Source organism: Amblyraja radiata, chromosome 9 (genome assembly GCF_010909765.2).
Source record: "Amblyraja radiata isolate CabotCenter1 chromosome 9, sAmbRad1.1.pri, whole genome shotgun sequence".
Classification (NCBI taxonomy): Eukaryota; Metazoa; Chordata; class Chondrichthyes; order Rajiformes; family Rajidae; genus Amblyraja; species Amblyraja radiata.
In genome coordinates this window covers 34,484,023-34,507,917 of record NC_045964.1, presented here as the reverse complement: position 1 = coordinate 34,507,917, position 23,895 = coordinate 34,484,023, and the positions used below count along the sequence as shown (strand labels likewise).

General features: G+C 45.6%; 1 protein-coding gene across 3 annotated transcripts in view; it reads left to right on the top strand.

Annotated features, from left to right (window-relative positions):
• Positions 1 to 13,726: 13,726 nt before the first annotated feature.
• The window catches only part of tnfaip2 (TNF alpha induced protein 2), a 33,641-nt gene continuing 23,472 nt past the window's right edge, over positions 13,727 to 23,895 (top strand). Inside the window, exons 1-2 of one of the 3 annotated variants that reach the window (XM_033027094.1) lie at positions 13,727 to 14,026; positions 21,469 to 21,575. In XM_033027094.1, the coding sequence (XP_032882985.1) occupies positions 21,551 to 21,575 (25 nt within the window). In that variant the 5' untranslated portion in view covers positions 13,727 to 14,026; positions 21,469 to 21,550. Of the gene's footprint in view, positions 14,027 to 21,468; positions 21,576 to 23,094; positions 23,200 to 23,895 lie in introns of those variants that run through there. The other 2 variants (XM_033027093.1, XM_033027095.1) reach the window with 2 other exon arrangements.

Below are 23,895 nucleotides of genomic sequence, written 5' to 3'. Positions count from 1 at the left end.
GACCCCCTTGTTCTGGACTTCCCCAACATCGGGAACAATCTTCCTGCATTTAGCCTGTCCAACCCCTTAAGAAGTGTTCAAGGTCTTGTCATCTCGGTAATGTCAAACGTCTGCTCTCTCAACCTAGAATCCTTCGTTATAAACTGCAAACCCTTCTACTCTCCGAGGGAATTTAACTCCTTTAGTCTCACTGGAGTTTACATCCCTCCCCATGCCTGCGTGCGTGAGGCGCAAACGCAACTCGCTGACCAGGTAATGACTTCCCGGACTCCATGGTCATTGTTTTGGGGGGACTTTAACAAAGCTAACCTCAGCCATGACCTTCCAAAGTACAGACTTCATGTTACCTGCCCCACCAGAGGGGAGAGAACACTTGAGCATTGTTACACATCAATGAAGAACGCATATTGCTTTGTTCCCCAGGCGGGTCTGGGTCTCTCTGATCATTGTCTAGTTCACCTTATTCCGACCTACAGGCAGAAACTAAAAGCTGCTAAGCCTGTGATCAGAACAACGAAAAGGTGGACAAGCGAGTGCATTGAGAACCTACAATCCTGCTTCGACTGCACGGATTGGAATGTGTTCAGGGAAGCAACCACAAGCCTCGATGAGTATACAGACACTGTATCATCATATGTCAGCTTTTGTGAGGACAGTTGCATTCCTACTAGGACCCGGACCTGGTTCAACAACGACAAGCCCTGGTTCACTGCAGCTCAGACAGCTCCGACAGTCTAAAGAGGAAGCCTACAGGAGCGGGGATCCAGACCTCTACAGGCAGGCAAAGTACAAGCTGAGAAGAGGAAACAGAGCTGCCAAGGAAAGGTACTCTGAGAAGTTGAGGAGCAGGTTCTTAGCAAGTAACTCTTCTTCAGTTTGGAAGGGGTTGCAAAAAATCACCAGCTACAAGAGGAAAGCCCCCCGCTCTTTGGACATTCGTCAGCTGACCAACGACCTGAATGAGTTCTACTGCAGGTTTGACAAGCAGAAGCGTAACCCTGGTACCCCCCCCCTCCCCAACAAAAACAGCCAGACCCCAATCTGTAAAGATTGGACCCTTCTACACCCACTCCTCCCCATTTACCACTTCACACCTACTTCAAGACTCCAGTCTTAATAGACTGGACCATTTCCCACCCACCTCTCTTCAATCACCACTTCACACCCAATTACCCACCCCCTCCTTGCTGCACAACATCACTTCTCCATCCTAAACAATAGAAATAGAGGAGGTGGAGACGCTGTTCAGAAGACAGAAAAGCCGGAAGTCTCCAGGACCGGACAATGTTTCTCCCTCTACTCTCAAGCTCTGTGCCGAACAATTGGCACCGGTCTACACAGACATTTTCAACCAGTCCCTGCATACTGTACTGTCCCTGCCTGCTTCAAAGTTTCCACTATTGTCCCTTTATCCAAAAAGGCAAGGATTACTGGTCTTAATGACCAGGCTTGTCGCACTGACCTCTGTAGTCGTGAAGAAAGACTTGTGCTGGCCCAGCTGAAAAATATCACAAACCCCCTGCTGGACCCTCTGCAGTTTGCATATCGGGCCAATAGATCTGTGGATGACGCCGTCAACCTGGGCCTGCACTTCATCCTACAGCACCTAGACCACCAGGGGACCTATGCGAGTATTTTGTTTGTTGATTTTAGCTCTGCATTCAACACCATTGCGCCAGAGCTACTACACTCCAAACTTTCCGAGTTGACTGCGCCTAAACCCCTCTGTCGGTGGATCATCAGCTTTGACAGACAGGAAGCAGCATGTGAGGCTAGGAAAGCACATCTCGGACCCGCAAACCCTCAGCATAGGAGCACTGCAAGGCTGCGTACTCTCCCCTCTCCTCCACTCTCTCTACACCAATGACTGCACCTCCACTGACTCCTCTGTCAAGCTTCTCAAGTTTGCGGACGACACAACCTTGATTGGACGGATCCAGGATGGAGAGGAATCTGCCTACAGACAGGAAGTGTCACAGCTGGCGTCCTGATGCCATAGCAACAACCTGGAGCTCAATGCTTTTAAGACAGTGGAATTAATAGTAGACTTTAGGAGAGCTCCCCCTCCCTTCACCCCACTCACCATCAACAACACCACAGTCACATCTGTGGAGTCTTTTTAGTTCCTGGGAACCATCATCTCCAAGGACCTTAAATGGAGGGCTACCGTCGACTCCACAGACAAAAAGGCACAACAGAGGATGTACTTCCTGCGGCAGCTGAGGAAGCACAATCTGCCACAGGCAATGATGGTCCAATTCTACACGGCCACCGTAGAGTCTGTCCTCTTCTTCTCTATCATGGTCTGGTTTGGCTCAGCCACCAAGCACGGCATCCGGAGGCTGCAGCGAATCGTCCGGTCAGCTGAGAAGATTATTGGCTGCAGCCTTCCCTTCATTGACGAACTGTAAACTGCAAGGGCCAGGAAGCGAGCGGGTAAGATAATCTCTGACCCCTCTCACCCTGGACACAAACTCTTTGAATCACTTCCCTCTGGAAGACAACTCCGGACTGTCAAAGCTGCCACAGCCAGACATAAAAACAGCCATTTTCCACGCTCTACTCAATTACCAAAAATCTGTAGCCTCCTTTTGCTCTGGTATTTTATTTAATTCACATATTTAATCAATGTTTTATTATTAATGTTTAATAGAAACATAGAAAATAGGGGCAGGAGGAGGCCATTCGGCCCTTCGAGCCAGCACCGTCATTCATTGTGATCATGGCTGATCGTCCCCAATCAATAACCCGTGCCTGCCTTCTCCCCATATCCTTTAACTCCACTAGCCTCTAGAGCTCTATCTAACTCTCGCTTAAATCCATCCAGTGATTTGGCCTCCACTGCCCTCTGTGGCAGGGAATTCCACAAATTCACAATTCTCTGGGTGAAAAAGTTTTTTCTCACCTCAGTCTTAAATGGCCTCCCCTTTATTCTAAGACTGTGGCCCCTGGTTCTGGACTCGCCCAACATTGGGAACATTTTTCCTGCATCTAGCTTGGCCAGTCCTTTTATAATTGTATATGTTTCTATAAGATCCCCCCTCGTCCTTCTAAACTCCAGTAAATACAAGCCTAGTCTTTTCAATCTTTCCTCATATGACAGTCCCGCAATCCCAGGGATCAATCTCGTGAACCCACGCTGCACTGCATCAATCACAAGGATGTCTTTCTTCAAATTAGGAGACCAAAACTGTACACAATACTCCAGATGTGGTCTTACCAAAGCCCTATACAACTTCAGAAGAACCTCTTTACTCCTATACTGAAATCCTCTTGTTATGAAGGCCAACATTCCATTAGCTTTCTTCACTGCCTGCTGTACCTGCACGCCAACTTTCAGTGACTGGTGCACAAGGACACCCAGGTCTCGCTGTACCTCCCCCTTACCTAACCTAACCCCATTGAGATAATAATCTGCCCCCCTTGGTTTTGCGCCAAAGTGGATAACCTCACATTTATCTATATTATACTGCATCTGCCATAATGTTTTATGTGTCATTCCTAACTGTTACTGTATGTCATGTTGTCACTTGCGGGCAGAGCACCAAGGCAAATTCCTTGTATGTGAATGCTTGGCCAATAAACTTATTCATTTTCTTCTTCTTAAACTGATGTACCTATAAATTTCAGGCTTCATTGTAGTTTTGAGTATTACATGTGCAGAGAACCCAGAATAAATTTTCTAATGTGCCTGAGGCTAGGACAAAAAGAAAGTCATGTTTAACAATCTGATTTTTGATTAAGGTAGACACAAAATGCTGGAGTAACTCAGCCGGCCAGGCAGCATCTCTAGAGAGAGGAATGGGTGGCATTTCGCCAAAACGATCGCTGAGTATGTCTCCTGTATATCGGCCAGACCAAGCGCAGGCTCGGCGATCGTTTCATTGAACACTTCCGCTCAGTCCGCCGTAACCTACCTGATCTCCCGATTGCTCAACATTTTAACTCCCCCTCCCATTCCTAATCTGATATTTCTGGCCTGGGCCTCCTCCATTGTCAGAATGAGGCCCAGAGCAAATTGAAGGAACAGCACCTCATATTTTGCTTGGGTAGCTTACACTCCAGCAGTATGAATATTGGCTTCTCTTACTTCAAATAGCCCTTGCTTTCTCTCTCTCTCCATTCCCTCTCCCTTCCCAGGTCTCCCACCAGTCTTAAGGGCCTGTCCCACTTTCACAACCTAATTCACAACCTTTTTTACTTGTGGACATTTTTCATCAGGCTAGAAAAATGCCCCGACCTACTTGATGCCACGAGTACCTACGACTAGCATCACGGCCTGCTACGACCTACCTACGACCTCCTACGACCTCATGATGACCATGCTGCGAGTATGAGTCGAGGGCAAACTCGGCAGAGGTCGTGAATTAAGTTGTGAAAGTGGGACAGGCCCTTTACTGTCTCTGACTACATTGTATCTTTGTCCCGCCCACTCCCCTGACATCAGTCTGAGGAAGTGTCTCGACCTGAAACATCACCCATTCCTTCTCTCCAGAGATGCTGCCTGACCCGCTGAGTTACTCCAGCATTTTGTGTCTACCTTCGATTTAAACCAGCATCTGCAGTTCTTACACATAATGGTTTTTGATCAATTTCTTTCATGCAGGGCACAAAAACATTCTGCTGTACCAACCCAATAAATAACGAGAGTGACCAAACTACATAATTAAATGACTGTAAAATTCCTTCAAAGTGACCTTCAATCAGCAACTTCCTCAACAGAACTTCTTCAATATCTAGCTGGTTGACAAAGCCTTCCGAGCATAAATTGCACAATGTGCAGCTAGCTGTCAAAGCAAAGCTTCTGAATGAGTAAAAAATTTGTGAAATTATTATTAAAAATATTGAGTTACTCCAACCATTAAAAAAATCAAAACACTTAAAACAATTTTAAACATTGAAGTAGATTTAGTTCAAATAGTTCTTATTGAGTGAGTCAGACTACCGAATCATCCCTGAGTAGGTCCGGTTATCTCAGGAAATGTATAAAGAATACAGTTTACAGGTGAACTTGGGAACTTCCATGACTATGCATGCTTTTGCTGGATTCAGATCCATGGTGCCATCATGAAGAAGTCATACTCGCCCAGTTCCTCTTGAGCCTGTAAGCATTTGTCCAGAAAACCTGGCCAGTTGCATTTGTAACCATAAAAGGTTACAAATTAGATCCAATGTTATTAGTCAAATGGTTACTATGCATTTATGTTAATTATTACACAGAACATAGAACAGTATAGCACAGGAATGGGCCCTTCGTCTCACAATGTTTGTGCCGAACATGATGCCAAGTAAACCGATCTCATCTGCCTGTATATGATCCATATCTCTCGAATCCCTGCACTTCCACGTGCCGATTGAAAAGCCTCTTAAACTCCACTATTGGATTGGATTGGATTCAATTTATTGTCATTGTCTCATAAGAGACAACAAAATGGATTTTCCTTACAGTCATAAAAAAAAAAGCACAAACACAGAAGTCCACAACACAACATCCCCACAGTGGCACCAGAGTTAGGGAAGGAACCAAAGTCCAGTCAGCCTCCTCGCTGATCTTCCCAGATGTTCACCCGTGGTCGGGGCCTCCTGAGCACCCCATAGTCGCCGCCACGGGTGGCCCGATGTTCAGGCCCTCTCGCCGGGAATGATGGAACCCCGACGGAGAACCCCGACGGAGAAAGTCCTCAGCGGCCCGGACCTCCAAATCAGCCACCTCCCACCGGAGTCCGCGGCTCCCGAAGTCCACAGGACGAGCCGGGCAAAGACCCCCGACAAAGGGTCGCAGGACTCTGCGATGTTGATCAGCGCCGCCCGCGTTGGGAGCTCCGCGAACCACAGCTCCGCGATGTCGGTGCAGCAGGCCCAGCACTCTGGAGCTCCAAACGGCAATCCCCGGTAAGGCATCGCCCACCCCGCGATGTATCCAGCACTGCGCAGTCGCTGCTGGAGCTCTGGTCGGTCCCGGCAGGAAAGGCCGCGCCAATCCAGTAGGTAGGCCGCGGGAGGGGGGCGATGACGCGACTCGAACAATAGTCGCATCCTCTCCAGGAAGCGACGGAAGGACGGTATCCCCCTTACCGTACCCTCTTCCCCCAACGTAAAAGACAAAAGAAAAAGAAAAAAACGCATTTCAAACATAACAAAAAAGATACCGGACTGAAAGCAGAGTCAGCCATGACAGCGCCACTGGATGTCCAATTGTATCTGCCTCCATCACCACCCATTGCTCCCACCATTCTTGTCTTTCTTTAAATTAACTATTGGAATTTAGGGTTAAGATGCATTTTAAAAGTCAGAAAGTTAACCTGGTTTAAAGTCAAATGGAAACAACAATTGCCCCAAACTGTTGATCAATGTTGTGCATCACTCACTATATTAAATCTGGAAATGTTGAATGTGGTTAGGTACTTTGGGGTCAACAATATGATTTGGACCTAAATTGTACAATTAAATTGAGAGCATTGAATGCAGACTTATATTTCAGATAGGTTTTATGACTTTTGGTTGTTGTGAGAAATTCATATGATTCCTTCTGTTCAAATGTTATGCATATCACTTTTCCCAAAATGAATCACACAAGGTCCTGGAGATTTACCAACCTTAATGCTCTCCAATATGCCCCAATACCACCTCCTCCTTGAACTCAAACTGCCCCGGCATATTAGAATTCGCCATACTGATCTCACAGTCCTCCATGCCCTTCTCCTTGGTGAATTCCCATACAAAGTACTAATTTCCAACCTTGCCTACATCCTCATACTTCAAGCGGAAATTCTCCTTTCTCCTTGCGTAATCCTGTCTTCTCCCTGATTACCCATTTGTTACTAATGCCTAGGGATGTGAAAATTGCTTGGTGGTGTGAATAAGATGAAAAGAAGAAGTGGCAGCACAAAATATATTTGCAGAAATATCATTGAATGTGAAATTAAAAAGTAGAACCATTCCAAAATAGTTTGTGAAATATTTTAAATAAGTAACAGTATTTTGAATTTTTTGAGTTATCTAGTTTCATTTCCTAATTGATTTAGAAACACAGAAACATAGAAAATAGGTACAGGAGTAGGCCATTCGGCCCTTCGAGCCTGCACCGCCATTCAATATGATCATGGCTGATCATCCAACTCAGTATCCCGTACCTGCCTTCTCTCCATACCCCCTGATCCCTTTAGCCACAAGGGCCACATCCAACTCCCTCTTAAATATAGCCAATGAACTGGCCTCAACTACCTTCTGTGGCAGAGAGTTCCAGAGATTCACCACTTCTCATCTTGGTCCTAAAGGATTTCCCCTTTATCCTTAAACTGTGACCCCTTGTCCTGGACTTCCCCAACATCGGGTACAATCTTCCTGCATCTAGCCTGTCCAACCCCTTAAGAATTTTTAAAGTTTCTATACGATCCCCCCCTCAATTTTCTAAAATCTAGCAAGTACAAGCCGAGTCTATCCAGTCTTTCTTCATATGAAAGTCCTGCCATCCCAGGAATCAGTCTGGTGAACCTTCTCTGTACTCCCTCTAAGGCAAGAATGTCTTTCCTCAGATTTGGAGACCAAAACTGTACGCAATACTCCAGGTGTGGTCTCACCAAGACCCTGTACAACTGCAGTAGAACCTCCATGCTCCTATACTCTAATCCTTTTGCTATGAATGCTAACATACCATTCGCTTTCTTCACTGCCTGCTGCACCTGCATGCCTACTTTCAATGACTGGTGTACCATGGCACCCAGGTCTCGTTGCATCTCCCCTTTTCCTAATCGGCCACCATTCAGATAATAGTCTACTTTCCTGTTTTTCTACCAAAGTGGATAACCTCACATTTATCCACATTATACTGCATCTGCCATGCATTTGACCACTCACCCAACCTATCCAAGTCACCTTGCAGCCTCCTAGCATCCTCCTCACAGCTAACACTGCCCCCCAGCTTCGTGTCATCCGCAAACTTGGAGATGTTGCATTCAATTCCCTCATCCAGATCATTAATATATATTGTAAATAGCTGGGGTCCCAGCACTGAGCCTTGCGGTACCCCACTAGTCACTGCCTGCCATTCTGAAAAGGACCCGTTTACTCCTACTCTTTGCTTCCTGACTGCCAGCCAGTTCTCTATCCACATCAATACTGAACCCCCAATACCGTGTGCTTTAAGTTTGCATACTAATCTCTTATGTGGGACGTTGTCGAAAGCCTTCTGAAAGTCCAGATACAACTCATCCACTGGTTCTCCTTTATCCACTCTTCTAGTTACATCCTCGAAAAATTCTATAATATTCGTCAGACATGATTTACCTTTCATAAATCCATGCTGACTTTGTCCAATGATTTCACCACTTTCCAATAGTGCTGCTATCCCATCTTTAATAACTGACTCTAGCATTTTCCCCACTATCGATGTTGGACTAACTGGTCTGTAATTCCCCGCTTTCTCTCTCCCTCCCTTTTTAAAAAGTGGGGTTACATTAGCCTCCCTCCAATCCTCAGGAACAAATCCAGAATCTAAAGAGTTTAAAAAATTATCACCAATGCATCTACTATTTCTGGGGCTACTTCCTTAAGTACTCTGGGATGCAATTTATCTTGCCCTGGGGATTTATCGGCCTTTAATCCATTCAATTTACCTAACACCACTTCCCGGCTAACCTGGATTTCACTCAGTTCCTCCATCTCATTTGACCCCCAGTCCCCTGCTATTTCCAGCAGATTATTTATGTCTTCCTTAGTGAAGACAGAACCAAAGTAGTTATTCAATTGGTCTGCCATGTCCTTGTTCCCCATGATCAATTCGCCTGTTTCTGACTGCAAGGGATCTACATTTGTTTTAACTAATCTTTTTCTCTTCACATATCTATAAAAACTTTTGCAGTCAGTTTTTATGTTCCCTGCCAGTTTTCTTTCATAATCTATTTCCCCTTTCCTAATTAAGCCCTTTGTCCTCCTCTGTTGGACTCTGAATTTCTCCCAGTCCCCTGGTAGGCTGCTTTTTCTGGCTAATTTGTATGCTTCATCTTTTGTTTTGATACTTTCCCTGATTTCCCTTGTTATCCACGGATGCACTACCTTCCCTGATTTATTCTTTTGCCAAACTGGGATGAACAATTGTTGTAGTTCATCCATGCAGTCTTTAAATGCCTTCCATTGCATATCCACCGTCAACCCTTTAAGAATCAATTGCCAGTCTATCTTGGCCAATTCACGTCTCATACCCTCAAACTCACCTTTCTTTAAGTTTAGTTGAAGAATGAAAGAGTTGAAACATTAGTCTGGGATTTCTTGGAAACATATCCCACTAACCTCACTAAAGGCCAAGAAAACCCAACCACAGATTCAAGGGGAAACAATGAACTGACCCATTTCCCCCAGAAAATGAGTTATGGATACCCACTCTGGGTCTCTTTGTTAGGGAAACATTTTAAACCTGTTTTAAAACATTGGCCAGATTTCCAGTGGTCCAGCCCACAATCTCCTTCAGTGAGTTGATCAGGCTGATGTACTTTAATTGACAATGATACCAGTGCTGGATAACATTGCCTCAGCAATGAAACCTTTGCATATTTAATCTGAAAATCAAACAGAAACAAGGCACAACAAAAAGGTGACAAGACAGACACCATATAAGAACTTAAGAGACTGAGGCAGGAGTAGACCATTCTGTCCGTCCCCTGGCTCTGCTGATCAATAAATGTGGTAGCACCACTTTCCTGCAAAATCCCCATATTCCTTGATTCCCTTAAAATTTTAACATCTATTCTCCTCTGTACTGCATATATTTTGTGCGAGAGGCACCACTGCACTATTGGTACAGAAATCCAAATATATCGGCAAGACCAAGCGCAGACTTGCCGATCATTTTGCTGAACACTTCAGTGCAGCCTGCCTCGGCCCGTGATCTCCCAGTTGCTAAACATTTTAACTCCCCTTTCCATTCCCATACTGACCTCTCTGTCCTGGCCTGCTCCATTGACAGTGAGGTCAAACATAAATTGGAGGAACACCACCTCATATTTTGTTTGGGCAGTTTACAACCCAGTGGTAAGAATATTGATTTCTCTAACTTCAAGTAACCCTGGTATCCCCTTGCTCTGTCGCACCCACACCCTAGTCGTCGTACTAGTTTTATTGTCGTTCTGTTGAGTTCCACTGTCTGTATTAACTTGTTATCACCTATCCCACAGCCAACAATGGACCATTATGGGCTACACATCCCATTGATTATCATTGCTTTCTGCATATTTTCCATTCATTTGTCCTAAGTACCGTCCATATCTCTCATTCCCCCTTCCCCAGACTCAGTCTGAAGAAGGGTCTCGACCTGAAACATTGTCTCTTCCTTTTCTCCAGAGATGCTGCCTGCCCCGCTGAGTTGCTCCAGCTTTTTGTGTCTGTCTTCAACTATTGAGCAGTCTCTGAATGATGATATTCATTCTTATTTCAGTGCTGACTGGCCAGTACCTTATGTGCCATATGGGTTCTTAACACCCCAGCCACAGTCTTCGCACACAGGCGAGGGTGGGAGTGGGAGAATGATAGGCAGATGGTTGGACACAGGGCAGAGATGTGCGAGTCCAGGTCCATAGAACTAGCAGCAGCACGGATTACAGAGGGGGAGCAGTGAGAGAGGGCCTCACAGAAGGTTTTCAACTCATATTCTGATGACATTCTAGTGTACAACAGACTCATTTTAGGGATTCTTTTTAGTTTCCAAATTAGTACTGATGAAGTGTCAGTTCCTTTACATGTACAGTAATTAAATCCTCCTCCTTGGACACACAATGAACTGCAGATGATGGAAACTTGAACAAAACACAAAGTGCTGGAGGTTTAGGTGTGAGGAGAAGTTTGGTAGTGAGGTATCGTCGAGGCGAGGGGATTAGTTGAGGTGTAGGTAAGGAGAAGTGTGCGTAGGTGAGGTGAGGAGAAGTGGGTGTCTGAGCCCAGGAAGGAAGACCGAGGAGCTGGTGAAGAAGACGAGACCACTGCCTTCTGTGGCAGAGAATTCCATAAATTCGCAACTTTGGGTGAAACGTTTTTTCTCATCAGTGCTAGGCAAAGAGACATTTCAGATAACATATATTTTGGAAGGATTTTTTCAGCTGTGTGAGGCTATTTATTCAAACATATAAGATTATTAAGGGTTTGGACACGCTAGAGGCAGGAAACATGTTTGCACTGCTGGGAGAGTCCAGAACCAGGGGCCACAGTTTAAGAACAATGGGTAGGCCATTTAGAACAGAGATGAGGTAATATTTTTTCACACAGAGAGTTGTGAATAGACAATAGACAATAGGTGCAGGAGTAGGCCATTCAGCCCTTCGCCAGCACTGCCATTCAATGTGATCATGGCTGATCATCAACAATCAGTACCCCGTTCCTACCTTCTCCTCATATCCCCTGACTCCGCAACCTTCAAGATTGGATTGGCAGTGGAGGCCAATTCTCTGGAGGCTTTCAAGAGAGAGATAGATAGAGCTCTTAAAGATAGCAGAGTCAAGGGATATGGGGAGAAGGCAGGAATGTGGTACTGATTGTGGATGATCATAGATCATCAGTAGATGATCATCTATTGTACACAAAAATGCTGGAGAAACTCAGCGGGTGCAGCAGCATCTATGGAGTGAAGGAAATAGGTAACGTTTCGGGCCGAAACCCTTCTTCAGACTGATAGGGGGTGGCGGGGAGAAGGAAGGAAAAAGGAGGAGGAGGAGCCCGAGGACTGGGGGATGGGAGGAGACAGCTCGAGGGCTAAGGAAGGGGAAGAGACAGCAAGGGCTAACAAAATTGGGAGAATTCAATGTTCATGCCCGCTGGATGCAGACTCCCCAAGCAGAATATGAGGTGCTGTTCCTCCAATTTCCAGTGTTGCTCACTCTGGCAATGGAGGAGACCCAGGACAGAGAGGTCGGATTGGGAATGGGAGGGGGAGTTGAAGTGCTGAGCCACCGGGAGGTCAGGTAGGTTCTTGCGGACCGAGCGGAGGTGTTCGGCGAAACGATCGCCCAACCTCCGCTTAGTCTCACCGATGTAGATCAGTTGACATCTAGAGCAGCGGATGCAGTAGATGAGGTTGGAGGAGATACAGGTGAACCTCTGTCGCACCTGGAACGACTGCTTGGGTCCTTGAATGGAGTCGAGGGCGGAGGTAAAGGGACAGGTGTTGCATTTCTTGCGGTTGCAACGGAAAGTGCCCGGGGAGGGGGTGGTACGGGAGGGAAGGGAAGAATTGACAAGGGAGTTGCAGAGGGAGCGGTCTTTGCGGAAGGCAGACATTGGGGGAGATGGGAAGATGTGGCGAGTGGTGGGGTCACGTTGGAGGTGGCGAAAATGACGTAGGATTATTTGTTGTATGTGACGGCTGGTGGGGTGAAAGGTGAGGACTAGGGGGACTCTGCCCTTGTTGCGAGTGCGGGGATGGTGAGAGAGAGAAGTGCTGCGGGGTATGGAAGAGACCCTGGTGCGAGCCTCATCTATTGTCTAGATGGCAGTGGCAGATGGCTAGTGGCAGATCATCTATTGTCTATTTCATGAAATATATATCTTTTGGGGGTTATTTTACTGCTTGTGTGTTAGAAAGGACGCCGGCAGGGTGGCGCAGAGGTAGCGTGCAAGAGAGACACAAAATGCTGAAGTAACTCAGCGGGACAAGCAGCATTCCCGGAGAGAAGGAATGGGTGGCCCGGGTTCGATTTCGGGGGCTGTCTGAACGGAGTTTGCACGTTCTCCCAGTGACCGCGTGGGTTTTCTCCGGGTTCCTCCCAGACATCAATGACGAGCGAGTCGACACGGACCCGGTGAGCCGAAGGGCCTGTTTCATGCTATATTATTAAACTAAACATACTTCAGGGCAAGTTATAATGGCCAGTTAACTTACCAATAGAAGGAAACAGAACTATGGGGAAAGCCATGTGGTCATAGGCAGAATATGAAGGTCTGTTGGCGACGCTAGTGGCAGAACCACTTGGTCCACTCTGGCAACCTGCCGCTCATTGTGTAATTATTGTTTAGACGGTCCAGCCAATGTATTAATCATTTACATCCCCGTTTTATCACAATAAAAAAATGATGAATTGTAGGAATTCGTTTTAACATTAAGGCTCCTTTCTTTCTCGGAAACAAATGCCCTTTGACCCATTAATCTCGGGCGCATTGGTGCTTTTAACATTTGGAATCTTTTCACCGGGCTTTCACCGTCCTTACAGTGATTGGCAAAAGAATCAAGGAGGTGGGTTTTCCTTGCGTGGGGTTTTTCTTTAATGATTTGGAATCAATTTCCTGAAAGATTGTTGGAAGCAGACCCAACAATAATATTGAAAGATAATTTAATATATACTTGACAGGAAGAATAAACATTTGGAAGCCTGTGAGGAAAGCAAGGGGAGGGGGCAATCAGTTGGCACAAGCATGCTAGTCTTTGTGCTGCTTTGTACGTGTGTATCTAATCGAAGTGAAGAATCTGTCTTTGTACATAACAGTCAGTGGGGTATAACCGTACAAAGTTTTTTGCACGTCAGCACGTTAGCATATTTTGGAGGAAGTAAGCTGTTGGCAGCTTTTAGGAATGCCTGACTTAAATCAATACAATGTGTGATTTCAATTATCTACTGACTTCAGAATGCTACCCTTTAATGACCGAATGAAAGTCGTTCGTCTTTGTGATGCGGATCCCCGCGTTTGGTTGGTCTGGATGATAAACGCTGCTTGCAATGATATCACGACAGCCGGAGTTGCCAGGGAATTTATGCTATTCAATCTAAACGGCCCTTCGCTTATTGAACCCCATTCTTCCACTGCTTGTGGGTAGAGCCCTTTTTTGGGACCGCCAGTCAGTCACAGTTGGGCTTTTCCACGTAATTCCCCATCACATGTCAAATCATTTTCCGATCCCACCCCCAAGTATAAATAGGCACAGCCTACATCGAAGCTGCAAGTGGTTGCGACGGCCGGCTGCTTTACGGAATCAAATATTTTCATAATCTTTGTCCCATTTCAATTTTCCCAGAGCAAATGTTTAACTAACGGAACGGGTGGATAATCGGTAAGTTGAGAAATTCGCTGCGTTGCGCTTCAACTTTTTGATTTATCCTGGTTCTTCGTTTTAACCGTGCGGGAGTTTACGGGAGTTAGTCAAGGAAGAAGGAAATAGGAATTATGGAAATCCGAGTTTAAAAATGATTTAAAAATCGGGTTCCAATTCCAGGCGGTGTTTTGTGAAGAGAACATGAGTAATTTCAAAATAGACATCGCAATTTCAAAATAGACATCACTTTCTGTTAAACACAAAAAAATGAAGGCAGATGGGTAGATGCAAGAGCAAATGTGAAAGCACTGATGTTGGAAATATGAAAGGGAATAATGCTGGAATACTCAGCAGGTCGGATGGCATTTGTCGGAAAAGAAAGAAACAGAGTTAATGTCTCATGCCCGCAACCGTTCAGCAGAACTCCCGAGAGATTAAAGCGAAATGGAGGTGAAGAGGAAATAAATTGTGAACGAGCCAGGCAGTTTGGATACCATTTGTGAAAGAGAATTACATGCGACGTCTATTTTGAAATTACTCATATTCTCTCCACAAATACGCTTTGATCCTGACGACGGGTGATGTCTGTACGTTCTCCATGTGACCGCGTGGGTTTTCTCCGGTACTCTGGTTTCCTCCCACACTCCAAAGACGTACAGGTTAGTAGGCTTCGGTAAAGATTGCAAATTGTCCCAAGAGTGTGGGATAATGTTAATGTACGGGGATCACTGGTCGGTAGGGACTTGGGCGGCGAAGGGTCTGTTTTCGCACTGTATCTCTAAATCTAAACGTAAACCGCCGAATTGCTAACGTTTATGTAGGATTTCTGGCAATCGCAATGTCTCTTTTGTTATTGGTGAAACGATATCAGCCGTCAATTGAAAAAAAAAATAGAATACACTGGAGGACAGCGAATAAGGTGGGAGTGAACGAGTGGGAGGAATAACACCGCTCCTCCGGAGCTGGCATGGACCGAATGGCCTTCTGTAGAGGCGAATAAGTAAAGGGCACTTTGTGTTGCGGCGGGGGATCCATATAGTGGAAAAGGGTTGGCGAGGGAACTCCCAACTGAGCGAGACAGAGGAAGAGCGTTTGACAGCACTGGGCTTCTCTCTACTCGCTTGAGTTTAGAAGGTTGAGAGGGGGGGGGGGGGGGGGGGGGGGGGGGGGACACATCATTGCAACTTACAGAATATTGAAAGGCATAGAGAGAGTGGATATGAAAAGGATGTTTCCACTGGTGGGAGAGTCATAGCTTCAGAATTAAAGAACGCACTTTTGGAAAGGAGGTGAGGATGAACTTCTTTCGTCAGAGGGTAGTTAATCTGTGAAACTCATTGTCACAGAGGGCTGTGGAGGCCAAGTCACTGGATATTTTATGGCAGGGGTAAATTCTTGATTAGAACGGGCGTCAAGGGTTATGGGGAGAAGGCAGGAAAATTGGATTAGGAGGCAGAGAGCAGCCATGATTGAATGGCGGAGTAGACTCGATGGGCCGAATGGCCTAATTCTACTCCTATAACTTGTCAACGTGAAATATATACAATACCACTTCCGCCAGGAGCAGGGAGACAACCCCTGCCGGCCAGGATTAGTGGATAGTGGATAAATGGGGGGAAAAACGGACGAGGAACTATAATGAGTGAATGAGAGCATTTACTACAGCACAGTGGTTCAGCGGTAGAGTTGCTGCCTTTACAGACCCAGAGACCCGGGTTCGATCCTGACCACAGCTGTCTGTACAGAGTTTGCATGTTCCCCCCCCCCCCCCCCCTGTGACCGCGTGGAGTTTATCTGGGTCCCCCACAAAGGCATGGTTTGTATGTTAATTGGTTTCGGCAAAAATTTGTGAATTGTCCTTAGAGTGTAATGCTAGTGTGTTTCCGCGCTGTATCTCTAAAGTCGATAAGAACGAGAGACGGCAGGAATTAGAATGCGTGAAACAACGGGTAAGAATGCATGGATGACGAAGTGAAAGTGAAAGAGTGAATCTAAGAGTCAGTGAAAATGACGGGAAGAAAATGAATGAGGATGGTTGAGTTTAAATAAGTGGGTGACAAGAGAGCGTCCGTGTCAATGGATGAGTGCAGTGAATTAATCCAATCTATTATCCATGGGAAACATGCCCACATACTTTAGCCCTCAGCAGCCATCCATTGTGCTTGATGTGTAAGAAGGAGGGGAACTTACACGCAATAAGTGCCAATCACTGCGCGTCGGAAGGAACTGCAGTTGCAGGTTTACACCGAAGATAGACACAACATGGTGGAGTCCCCTGTCCCACTTAGGCAACCTGAACCGAAACCTCTGGAGACTTTGTGCCCCACCCAAGGTTTCCGTGCGGTTCCCGGAGGTTTTTGTCAGTCTCCCTACCTGTTTCAACTACCTGCAACCTCCGGGAACTGCACGGAAACCTTGGGTGGGGCGTAAAGTCTCCAGAGGTTTCCGCTCAGGTTTCCTAAGTGGGACAGGGGCGACCACCAGGCAGCACTGGAGAGATGGAATAGGCGGCGTTGTACGGGGAAGGCTCTCGACCCGTGACGTCACATATTCCTACTACTTGTGCCTTCACTCACTCGCCTACCACGGCGACAACGCTGTCCGTTAATAGTAAAGGAACACAAATTCAGTGGCAGATATCCTTCTGATTTGAAGTTCTAAAATGTGTCAGAAAGGAATTAAATATTTTTTAATCCGTGTCTCCCACATCTGAGGTGAGGATGCTTGAGGACATGGTCCGCCGCTTCAGCCTCCGGAGTGATCACGTTTCACAGCACAATGCTGGCTGGCCTCCCTCACTTCCAGATGCGGTGCTTGCATTCGGGGCTGTCTGGTCTGTAGAATTAGCCGGGCGATCGCAGTGCAAATAAACGGTTTAAATGCCTATTGTTACTGCAGTATGTCTGGTTATAGATTCCAGCTTTTAAAGGTCAGAATGTGAATGGACGTGTTATCTTTAGACGTTAGAAAGACACAGCGTGGAAACAGGCTTTTCGGCCATCGAGTCTGCGCCTAGACTAGCCATTACTCGTGCGATCTATCCAACACACTAGGAACGATTTACAGAAGCCAATTAACCTACAAACCTTTACGTATTTGGAATGGAGAGTGAGGTGTGTTTGGAAGAGGGGGGGATGAACCGGAGCACCCGAGCAGCCAGGGAGAAGGTACAAACTTCTTTACAGACACCACCCGCAGTCAGGATCGAACCCGTGTCTCTGGCAGCAACTCTACCGCTGCGTCACTCTGCCGCCAATTTCTTGCATGCTGCTTACAATAAATCGCCTCTCCCCGGGATAATTTTTTTCCAAAATAACACCAAAGGTTGAGTTTCAAATCATCATTAATTTGTTAATTGAAGCGTTCAATGAAACGGGTCTAGCGTTAAACATTCGCCAAAGTCATCCGCTAACTTTCCCACCCAACACCTTTCTCTGGCAATAATATGCATGACATGACCTTGGATAACATGTACCGTTCTTCGAAGATAGACACAAAAAGCTGGAGTAACTCAGCGGGACAGGCAGCATCTCTGGAGAGAAGGAATGGGTGACGTTTCGGGTCGAGACCCTTCTTCAGACTAGTTAGGGATGAGGGGAACGAGAGATATGGAGAGATAAAGAACAATGAATGAAATATATGCAAAAGAGTAACGATGATAAAGGAAACAAGCCTTCCTTCCCCTGCAACCGCAGAAGATGCAACACCTGTCCCGATAGCTCCAACCTCGACTATGTCCAGGGACCCCGATAGTCCTTTCAGGTTAGGCAGAGGTTCACTTGCACATCCTCCAACCTCATCTACTATGTCCGTTGTTCACCATGTGGATTCTTATACATTGGGGAAGCCAAAAGCAGACTGTGCGGTCATTTTGATGACACATTCGCTCAGCCCGCATGAACCAACCTGCAGCGCCGGCCTTAGGAAGTGCGGGGCCCAATTGGGAACAATTTTGATGAGCCCCAGGTTCCCAGCCAAGGTCTGTAGATTCATAGAAATATAATTAAAGTCTATTATATACTTTATATTTCTATGGTAGAGTGGAAAGTAATCAAAATGTGCACTTAAAATGTGCCTGTGAGTTAATGGACCAAACTGATCTAAGCTACATTTTAATATAAAATTGCATACATGTAAGCCTACAAGTAACAAACAAAATGTGTAGATCACCTCTGAAAAGTACATAGTTACAATACCACTTGTTTTAGTGACTGGAATGAATTTTTTTTTTAAATTAAATAGATCCTGGAAAACCAATTGGTGAAAAACCAGTCCAGGCATTAAATTTTGGGCTTCAGCCCCATCCTACCCTTTGACATTCTACCCCATCCTAACTTAGTTGTGTGTGTTAGTTGTCTGCATGATGTGTGTGTGTGTTAGTTGTCTGTGCGTGATGTGTATGTGGGAGGGAAGGAGAGAAGGGAGGGAGAGAAGGGAGGGAGAGAAGGGAGGAAGGACGGGAGGAAGGGAAGTAGAGAAAGGAGGGATGGACCGAATGAGAGAAGGGAAAAGAAAGAGGAAGGAGGGAGGTAGGGAGGGAAGAAGGGAAGGAGAGAAGGGAGGGAGAGGGCCGGCGGCGGGAGCGGATGCCGGGGTCCGGGCGGACGGGTGTGAGCTGAGGGCGAGGTTTGTAAACGTTGCTCCAACCCCCGGCCCGGCCCTCCTTCTATTGTTCACCGCGTCTCCCCGGGGAGAGAGAGGGGTGGAGCCGGGGCTGTGTGCGTGAAGCACGGCGACTGGAGGGGCGGGAGCGCTGCCACGGAACCGTGAGGGAATGACCCACCTCCCCCTCTTCCCCTTCTCCATTCCCCCTCACACCCCCCTCCCCGTCTACCCCTTTCTTCCCCCTCCACCCCTCTACTCTCTCTCCATCCCTCTCTCCCCCCTCCACCCGGAGTAGATCTACCCGAGCCGAGAGTAGATTACTCTGGCACGGGGCCTCCTTATTCGCGGGGCCCCCTTACTCGCGGGGCCCAATTGGGAGCAATAGGTCCAATCGGCTTAAGGCCGGCCCTGCCAACCTGATCTCCCGGTTGCTGGACACTTTAATTCTCCTTCCCATTCCTACACAGACCTTTCTGTCCTTGGTCTCCTCCATTGTCAGTGAGGCTAAACGCAAATTGAAGCATCTCATATTTTGCTTGGGCAGCTTACAGCCCAGTGGTATGAATATTGATTTCTCTCACTTCAGGTAGCCCCGGCATTCCCTCTCTCTCTATCCCTCCCCCACCCAAGTCACATTAGCTTCTCATTTTCACAGACAGCTTACAATGGCCTGTTTTCATTATCATCATTACTTTTTTGCCTATCTTTCATTCATTGTTCTTTATCTCTTCACATCAGCATCTATATCTCTCATTTCCCTTAACCCTAACCAGTCTGAAGAAAGGTCTTGACCCGAAACGTCATCCATTCCTTCTCTCCAGAGATGCTGCCTGTCCCGCTGAGTTACTCCAGCATTTTGTGCCTATCTTCAGTTTCAACCATCATCTGCAGTTCCTTCTTACACATGTACTATTCTTCTCCTATGTTGAAATACTCCATTCACCAAAGAGACATTGTGATTAAATTCAACAATCCTTTGAGTAGACTAGGACAACCTTTGTCCATCTGAGGAAAAATATATTTGAAGATCATGACTTCAAATCTGACATGACTTATGATCTAGTAGACACAAAGTGCTGGAATAACTCAGCGGGTCAGGCAGCATCTCTGGTCTTCAGACCGGCTGAAGAAGTGTCCCAACCCGAAACAGCACCTATCCATGTTCTCCAGAGATGCTGCCTGACCCACTGAGTTGCACCAGTACTTTGTGTCTTCTTTTGTAAACCAACACCTGCAGTTCCTTGTTTTTACACAATGGCGTATAATGTACTGGGGAGCAGTGACCACCCTGTACATTTTAAGACATGGACTACCTGTACGAGACTCTCAAGCCAATACAAAATCCACCAAATGTATGTGAAAAGGATAACTAATACCAGAGACATCTCCTTAGCAAAGGTGGGATTGGAGCACTGAATCCTTTGGCACAGTATTCTTTTCTCTCCTCATTTATGCTTGTATGTAACACACACACACACACACACACACACACACACACACACACACACACACATATATATATATATTTATCTTTAATCTGGTAGTACCCGGACATGGCGGCAACGGACGAGAAGCCGAAGCAAAGAAGTGGAAGCCAAATATCCAAATGGAAACAAAGCCGAAACGCCAAATATCCGAAAGCGTATGAAGCCGAAACGGCAAGTAACCGAAAGGCTGCGTTGCCAAAATCCAAACTCACTGAATGGCCCTTCTGCCGAAACGCCGCCTACCCGAAAGGCGGCATCGCCTACAAGCCAACGAACCGAATGCCGCTCAACAGAAAAGTCAAATAACGGACATGACGTTGCCGGGGGACGGGACTTGACAGCGATTGGTCCAGACCCCCGCGTCCATCACATCAATGTGGAGGGATGAACATTGTCCCACAACTCCGCTCCATCCAACCCACAGCCCGTCACACTGCGGCCGCACAGGGGAGACGAGGCACAGGGTGGCCATGGGAGAGTGGGGGTCATTTTCCCACACAAGCCATAGGTGACTGAGCAATCTGAACCCAAGCACCAAGTTGTAAGTGGCCGAAGGTCGCATCCCTCGGGACATCCCCCACTCTCCCATGGCCACCCTGTGCCTCGTCTCCCCCGTGCGGCCGCAGTGTGAAGGGCTGTGGGTTGGATGGAGCGGAGTTGTGGGACAATGTTCATCCCTCATCAGTGATGTGATGGACGCGGGGGTCTGGACCAATCGCTGTCAAGTCCTGCCCCCCAGCAACGTCATGTCCATTATTTGACTTTTCTGTTGAGCGGCATTCGGTTCGTTGGCTTGTAGGCAATGCCGCCTTTCGGGTAGGTGGCATTTCGGCAGAGCGGCCATTCAGTGAGTTTGCTTTTAGGTGTCCCACATTTTTGGTTATTTGGCGTTTCAGCTTCGTACGCTTTTGGTTATTTGGCGTTTCAGCTTTGTTTCCATTTGGTTATTTGGCTTCCACTTCTTTGCTTTGGCTTCTCGTCCATCGGCGCCACGTCACACACACACACACACACAAACACACAAACACACACACACACACACACACACACACACACACACACACACACACACACACACCACACACCACACACCACACACCACACACCACACACCACACACACACCACACACCACACACCACACACCACACACCACACACCACAGATAAAAAATTAACAAAATGTGAGAAACAAGCAGCAAACACATAGTGACGCCGATGAATTAGTTATCACCTTCACTTTGCTGAGCATGATGTTACTACTACAAATGTTTAGTGGAATTTAGCAGATGGTAAAACTATCTTTATAATATAGTAAACACTGAAATTTATTCTAGAAATGAAAGGTGTCTATATGTTTGGCATTTTAGGCTCGAAGTAATCTTAGAAGCTGTTTTTGTGGTTGAATCAAGAAGGAATTTGGAACCATTTGGCATCACGGTGCTGTCAATCATGAAGAAATTCAAGAGTCACCTCGGTAAGCCTTTGGACTGATAGGTTATCTCTGATTTTTGAAGTTAATTTCACAAATGTACATCATTGTCGTTAGCCCTAGATACCCAGAGTAACAAGAATTATGAGTTAAAATAAATACACAGTGGCTTATATTATAGCGTAGATTTGGCTTGTTCAACTGCTTCTGTGTCAACTAAGTTTGAAGGTATGAATAGTTGCTCCTTCTGATACTTTCCCACATTGCACCAAATTTCTGCAGGCGACCACCAATGAGTTAAACCATTTTTACAAATCTATCCAAGAGAAAGAACCAAGTTCAGTGAGATAAGAAAGAAATGCCATAGATACTATTACAGTGGCCATTTACAATGAAGAAAAAACATATTTGTTTTGGCTGCTTTTGTTTTAATGGTTCTACTGGAGTTAGAAAAACTTTCCCTTTGGCTAAGTTGCCCTATAAACATCTGGCATCGATTCCACATTTTTGGCAGGTCGAGAAACTGCACCTTTGATCCTTAAACTGATTTTAAATTTAATAAATGTGGAAACAACAACATGTATCGATGTCAGAGAACTGCAAATGAAAACATTCTAAAATATTTTAAACTTATTGTCTGGAATGAATGGCCAATGGGTCACAGAGCAGCCAGTGAACCATTAGATTGAACTTTGTAGGATGTTAGACACAAAAATAAATTTAGTGCTAGCAGGAGATTTTCATCAAACAGTACCAGCAATACCACAAAGTATAAAAACAGATTAATTGAAAGCCAGTCTTAAAACATTATATACTTGGGGAAATATTGAATGATTACACTTGAAAACCAACATGCAAGTGGATTTGAAGGGTGATCCATCAGTAAAAGAGTGCTTTGAATGAACTCAAATTAGGAAATGGGGCAATTAAACATGAAGACTCAACAAGAATGACTGTGAAAAACTTGAGCCATTTTGTTATATCACTTTATGATCTGCTTTTCCAAATGCCACTAAACACCATTTGAATTGCCAATGGTTGCATGAAAGATCAATTTTAGCAGCAAAAATTGGTGCAGTGCAGGTCATAAATAAAGATCTTCCTTCAAAGCTGCTGGACAAGTCAAGTCAAGTCTATTCGTCACATACACATACAAGATGTGCAGTGAAATGAAAAGTGGTAATGCTCGCGGACTTTGTGCAATTAGACAAACAAACAAACAACCAAACAAACTACAAACAGAATGTAACAGACTGTATAATGTGAATCTGTTGGCAGTGTGACAGATGTTGATAAGGCTATATATATATTCTGTTTAGTTGCTAAACTCTCTCTCTCTCTCTCTCGTTATTTGGCATACCATCACAGGATCTTGAACTTCTTCTTATCGAGTACACACACAAGATGAGAAGTTGTTCAGCCAGAGCTGAACACACTTTTCGTCATCTGCCATACAATGGTGTCTGTCTTGTCGCTTCTTGTGCTTCTTGTGCGTGGTGGTGGAAAGATTGGTGGAAACAGCGTTGCGACATGAACGACCTTGACCTCACCTTGAACTAAAAGAAGGAACGCCAATCATGCTGCTCAGGAATTTGGATCCACCAATACCATGCAACTGCACAAGATTATGAGTTTAAAAAATATTCCACTTGAAATATTACACTTGAAGGTACTAGACAGTTACATGGATAGGACAGGTTTGGAGGGATATTGACCAAATGCGGGCAGGTGGGAGTAGTGTAGCTGGATGGGCAAGTTAGGTTGAAGGGCCCGTTTCCACACTGTATAACACTATTACTCTATACGTGTAATTGTGGCTACAATAATGACCGATAATGATGTTGGGGAAAATGTGTTCAACCCTTGAATGCCAATTATCCCATCTGATTTATCATTTTCAAGATTCAAGAGTGTCTCATTGTCATATGTCTCAAAACAGAACAATGAAATTCTTACTTGCAGCAGCACAACAGATATGTAAACATAGTACTCTGTAAAGCCCATAATGAACACAAATCAATTCAGTACTTACATATGTATAAAACAAACAGACAAGTAAACAAACAATAATAATGCAAAGCCAAAAAATGATGCCCCCAAGTCTCTATAGTTCGGAACCTGTTTGGAGATTGTAGTGTTTAATAGCCTGATGGTACTAGGGGAAAAGTTGCGTGTTAATTGACATGACTTCAGTTCCCTGTTCAACTTACTTTTGTTATATGCATTAACAAGGTACCTGGCCAATCAACAAAAGATGTTGTTCTTAAACCAAATGTTTCGCCCATGATCAGCTCCAGAGTTGGACATGACAACTATACAATTTTACATCAGCTTCAATAGAAATAAATGTAGTGTATTCTGAAGC